This window comes from Triticum aestivum, chromosome 2B (genome assembly GCF_018294505.1).
Source record: "Triticum aestivum cultivar Chinese Spring chromosome 2B, IWGSC CS RefSeq v2.1, whole genome shotgun sequence".
NCBI classification, from domain to species: Eukaryota; Viridiplantae; Streptophyta; class Magnoliopsida; order Poales; family Poaceae; genus Triticum; species Triticum aestivum.
In genome coordinates, this window is record NC_057798.1 from 737,525,311 (window position 1) to 737,530,642 (window position 5,332).

Genomic DNA, 5,332 nt, shown 5'->3' on the forward strand with positions numbered 1-5,332 from the left:
TTGACACAGTTGTTTCAGTTTGATTCTTCCTACCTGAACTTTGCGCAACTGCACTCTGGGCCAACTGAAGGACCCCGAACCGAAGCCCACCGGCCGGTGTCGGGCATGTGGCTGTTCAATTTGCTGGCTAACGACCAATCAAAAGGACCATTTGCGCTTTAATAATCTTGCTCGCCTCAGCTCAGATCCATCCATGGAAAGCCCTGAACCAACAGCAGTTTAGCCGTTCAGGTCGGTTGGAGATCAAGGCCCCGGGCAGAGTGGCAGTGTCATGTCAACTTGCCAAACAGCACTGACAGCAAAACCATCCGTCACTGTCAGATGACCAGATCAGACGATCGTGCTGTCAGCACGGGTTTGTGGAGGGAGATTCTTGCGTGCAAATGGAGACATGGAAAGTAATGGAAACCATGGGCTTGATCAAATCCCTTACTATTCTCGCCTCACTAGTTGCTAGTAGTTGGTTTTGTTTATGTACACTGATGATATAATCGAGAGGACCATATTCATACTCATACCGATCTCCTAAGCCAAAAACCAAGTGGACACTTGATCTACTGACAGCTGCAAAAAAGATTTGGATGGGGACTAATGTAATCAATCATTGGCGTGGATGCTGCACGCCGACGAGGGTATCGAGGGGGAATCGGATTCGCCGTCGTAGTCATCGTCGTCGTAGTCGTCGTCCTCGAAGTCGGTGAGGTCGTCGAAGTCCCAGAACTCGTCCTCCACCGCCTCCTCCGGCATCTGCCACCGTTCCTGCGATATCTCGGCCGACGACTCCAGCAGCTCCAGCACCTGCCGTCAATCACCCATGGCAACCAAGTCAGTGAAGCACAAAATTCAGATACATACAGCCACTACTCAAGATTCAGAATGGCAGCTGAATTAGTAACATACATACTGAATGTGCACACCAAGCGTTGCTCCAAACTGAAACACTTCACCCCCAAAACTTCGTTTTCCAACAAACAAAACAAAATAAAACAAAACAGTCGAGTCTCTGCGAGTCGGTCGTGTGGCCTAACGAGAGTATCAGACAACTGATGGTAAGTATATGTGCTAGTGGTACAGTGTATCGGCGATGATAGACTAATCCGTGATTGGACTTCGGTTGGAGCAGACCAAGCCCAATTCTGGGGTGGCATGTTTTGTTGGCTAGCCTCGGGATTTATCTTCTCGAGCTGTCCTGTGTCCCCAACCTCCCTCCCCTCGGCCTTCCCGTGAGTCAGTAGTAGTAGTAAGTACTAAGCTAGAAGCAACAGAGCATCCTATGCCAATAGCATTATCAAGAAACCGGCCATTCTTGGGAGCTGGGATGCGGCCAAAAGGACAAGAAGACCCGTTTGTCATCTTCCAAAGCCAGAGTAAAATAGCCAGGTCACCCGGTTCGTTGTCCTAACCCTTCATTCCCCACCCACTCACTAACAGAAGATTCAATGCCAAGGAAGTTCTCCTTGTAGCTTCCATAATTAGGCTCTAGTACGTACTGCTCAACCTCTAACCGTCGAAGTTGAAGCTCCCGTGGGCGCTTGGAGACAGGCCTTTCCAGCTGGGATATATATTGCTGATACTGATTGATCCTCCATTATGCATGCAGCATTATCATGCAGTGCCTCTGATTTTCGTATATGGCGCACTGCTACACACAGTGATACAGTGTATATCATCACTCATTTTCTACAGTGTGTGTGATCCTAGTTGGTTTGGTGTGATGCGATGTCCAGCAGAGCAGACCAAGACAATAGACAAGCTAGTCGACGAAACCACACGGGTTTGGTTTGGTGCAATGTTACTCGCGCACTACGTACTGGTCGGCAGATGCGTCCTCGCGAGTGAGCTTAAACAAAAGCTAGAACCCAAGCAACTGACACAACGTGAACGTGGCGGTATTTAACAACCGTATGCACGACCCTGACAGACATGCTACCACAACTACGACAGGTGCAAGCCGTATGTGTGTAGCAGGCTAGTCTAGTTTGGGCTCTATTTGATTGGACCAAGAATATACGGATTATTAATTTTGCGTCGATGTTAATATTATGTTTTCAGATAGCTAGGGAGATTATTCCCGGGCGAGATGGTTACTTGGCACCGGACATCCATAAAGTAATGGACTAATGGTGACCTGCAGATTACTACTAGTATGGGGTATGGCTTGACCTGCAGTGCAGATCAGCACATTATTAACACAGACGGTGTCTCTTGGACTAGATCCTTCCAGCAGCTGTTGACAATTATTCATCCATCCAAGCCGGCATTGGTTTATTTTTGCCACATTCCAGTTGTGATTTGTCCACGCCATTGTATGGTACTACTAGAATGACAGAGGTGGCGAACCTACCGTTCAGACCGGGCACGTACCTTGTAAGAAGCGCTTCGGATAATGTTTTCGTCTGCTTGATTGGCAATCTAGTTGGAGAAGTTGCAGTTGTTGCCAGTTGCAATGCAGGGCAAGAGGTTTGTTCGGGTTGCCGGAACAAGAATAGGAATATAGGTAGTAGTTGTCCTTGTGCCTTTTGTCGTCCGTTTGGTGATGGTTAGGGAGAGGGGTTTCAATTGGTGGCCCATGCATGCATGGTTATGGCGCAAATCCTACCACTCTGTCAGAGTCAGACCTACTACCCTAACATCTTCAAACCCAGACGGTTATGCGCAGGTTCTATCTAGGGCAGCAATTAGGGCACCAACTATCGAAAGCTACGTGCGTTATTTAGTGCTGGTCGACGCCATGTATGTCGGCAAAAGCCTTCAGCGTTACAAGATTAATGCTGCAAGTTTCGTGCTCCCAGTGGCTGAATTCTGAACTTTGTCCATAATTTGGACAAGGTAGGCCAGCAAGTGCAGAGGAAGAATATAATAATTTTCATCAGTAGTTTGTGTACCTCTGTCATGGTGGGACGCCACGCGGCAGCGGACCTGGCGCAGAGCGAGGCGACGAACATGAGCCGCCGGAGCTGGCCGGCGTCGTAGCCGCCGTCGCCGAGCCGCGGGTCCACCAGCCCTTGCACCACGCCGTCCTTCAGGTAAGGCTTGGCCTGCATGCCGGAACAGACGAGAAAAACTCAGCCACGTCGTCGCCCTGGGGACGAGCATGTGCCGGTGATGACACGTGCGGGAGAAACTTACCCATGCGAGGAGGCTCATGTGGGAGCCGTCGACGGGCTTCCGGCCGGAGATGAGCTCGAGGAGGAAGACGCCGAAGGCGAACACGTCCGTCTTCTCGTCCACGATGCCGTGCGTGAAGTACTCCGGCGCCAGGCACCTGCACGCCCGCCCGACCATAGAGTCAATGCCACGTCGCCATTTTCTTCCTCCTCTTCTTCAATGCCACACGTAGTAGTACTGTACAGCTCCGCTACCGGACAGAGACGACGAGAGGAAAGCTTTTGAGTTTTGACTGACTGACCCGAAGGTGCCCTCGATGGGCGCGATGGCGTGGTGCGTCCACTCCGACGGCAGCCACCGTGCGAGCCCGAAGTCGGAAATCTGCGTCAAGCAACGTCTGCGAGTCACCGCCACCGTCGAACAGAGGAAGTGTACATGGGAAGAGGAGGAGCAGAGTGCAAGCGTACCTGGGGCTGGTAGTCGGCGTCGAGGAGGATGTTGGAGGCCTTGATGTCCCGGTGGATGATCCGGCGCGCGCAGCCCTTGTGGAGGTAGCGGAGCCCCCGCGCCGTGCCCACCGCCACGCCGTGCCGCTGGCTCCACGTCATCACCGGCCGCTTCTCGTCTGCACCGCGTCAGTCAGGCGACACGTACGTGCTAGACTACATTGGGGAAAAGCAAACAGAGCATGTGGAGGAATGGAGAAGGGACTCGCCGTGGAGGTTTGCGGAGACGGAGCCGCGGGTGGAGAAGTCGAAGACGAGGTGGAGGCCGCGGTCGACGCAGCAGCCGAGGAGGGAGGAGACGTTGGGGTGGCGCACGTGGCCCACCGTGCCCAGCTCCGTCAGGAAGTCCTTCTCCTTCTTCTCGTCCGCCGCCGCCGCCGCCAGCCGCTTCACCGCCACGGCCCGCCCGTCCGCCAGGATGCCGCAGTACACCTCGCCGTACCCGCCACGCCCCACCACGTTGTCTGCACGCACGCACGCGCAACCCATAAAATCTCTGTATGTAACGCACTACAACGCCGGAGAAAGAAAGAAAGAAAGAAACGGCGGGCACGAACAAACCGGCGTCAATTCCTGTTTTTACCTGGGTGGAAGCCGTTGGTGGCCTGGTCAACCTCCTCGTAGGAGAAGCACCTCCATGCGGGCTTGCTCGGCGCCACCGCCACCGGCGGCGGGGGCTCGGCCTCGACGACGCAGTCCTCGTCGGGGTTGCTCCGGCGGCCGATGGACAGGAGCCGCTTCAGGCTCCGGCTCCTGAGGTAGTTCATCCCCCCTCTACCTATCCACCGAATCCGGCGCGCGGCGGAGCACACGCACGCACGCGCACGCACACTTGGCTAGCTAGCGTAGGAGGTCAAGCGAGAGGGATACGAGGGCATTGAATGCCCGGGCAGCTGAAGCAAGAAAGCAAAGGCAGTGGAGAGAAACTGCTCCGCATTCAGCAGGGCATTAAATCGGGCGCGTAACTACTCCCTGCGTCGTCGCGTGCGCTCAGGCTCAGCTCAGCTCAGCTCGAGCAGGAGCGCTCAGCTCAGCTCAGTCAGTCACGACTCACGAGTGTGGAGGGAGAAGAAGACGGCACGAGGGGGGGAAGGGGAGGAGAGGGGGGGCGTCGCTGTCCGTGCCAGTGCCTCGGCGGGGAGGGAACAGCACAGAGGGGTGCGATACGATGCGAGAGAAGGCTCCATTTTATATGTGCTGTTTGCTTCTGGTGAGGCGGGACAGGACGACGGTTGCGGGACCCGGCCGCCAACGGAGGCAGCGGCCAATGATCTCTTCTTTCTTTGTTTGTTTGTTTCTTTCTTTCTTTCTTGTACCGGCACGGCAGCACGGGAGCGCGGGAGGAGCCGCGGCGAGGAGCCATTAGCCTCTTTTTAATCCAAAAGGTATTATTATCATCGATCGCCCTCGTTTCATTTCATCCACGCAACGCTGAGTGACACGCACAGGTGGCGTCGCTGGTGCCGTGTTGGGTGCGCGCGGGCGGGGCTGCTGGTGCTGGTCTGATTGCCGGGCGGGCGCGCCAATGAATGCCGCCCGCTTGGCGCGGCGTGTGTGGCAATGGATTCGACAGTTATGACTTCATGGCGGAGGGGATAGAGCTGGCTGAGCCTGAGCGTGACCGGTCACCCGTCTCCCATGCGTGCCTGCCGAGGGGAGCGGCGGGTTTCGAGACATGATTCCGTACCTGGTGCCCGGGAACAAATTCCGTTTGGCTC

The 5,332-nt window shown here is 55.0% G+C and overlaps 1 protein-coding gene across 1 annotated transcript; it reads right to left on the reverse strand.

The window, feature by feature from the left end:
- Positions 1–399: 399 nt before the first annotated feature.
- LOC123047049 (probable receptor-like serine/threonine-protein kinase At5g57670) lies at positions 400–4,761 on the reverse strand. Its single transcript, XM_044470543.1, has 7 exons — positions 4,198–4,761; positions 3,824–4,078; positions 3,576–3,733; positions 3,410–3,489; positions 3,130–3,265; positions 2,886–3,038; positions 400–798 (listed from the first exon to the last, which is right to left on the reverse strand). Exons 1-7 carry the CDS (start codon positions 4,379–4,381, stop codon positions 598–600), a joined length of 1,167 nt encoding a protein of 388 aa, XP_044326478.1. The 5' UTR covers positions 4,382–4,761; the 3' UTR covers positions 400–597.
- Between the last annotated feature and the right edge of the window lie 571 nt (positions 4,762–5,332).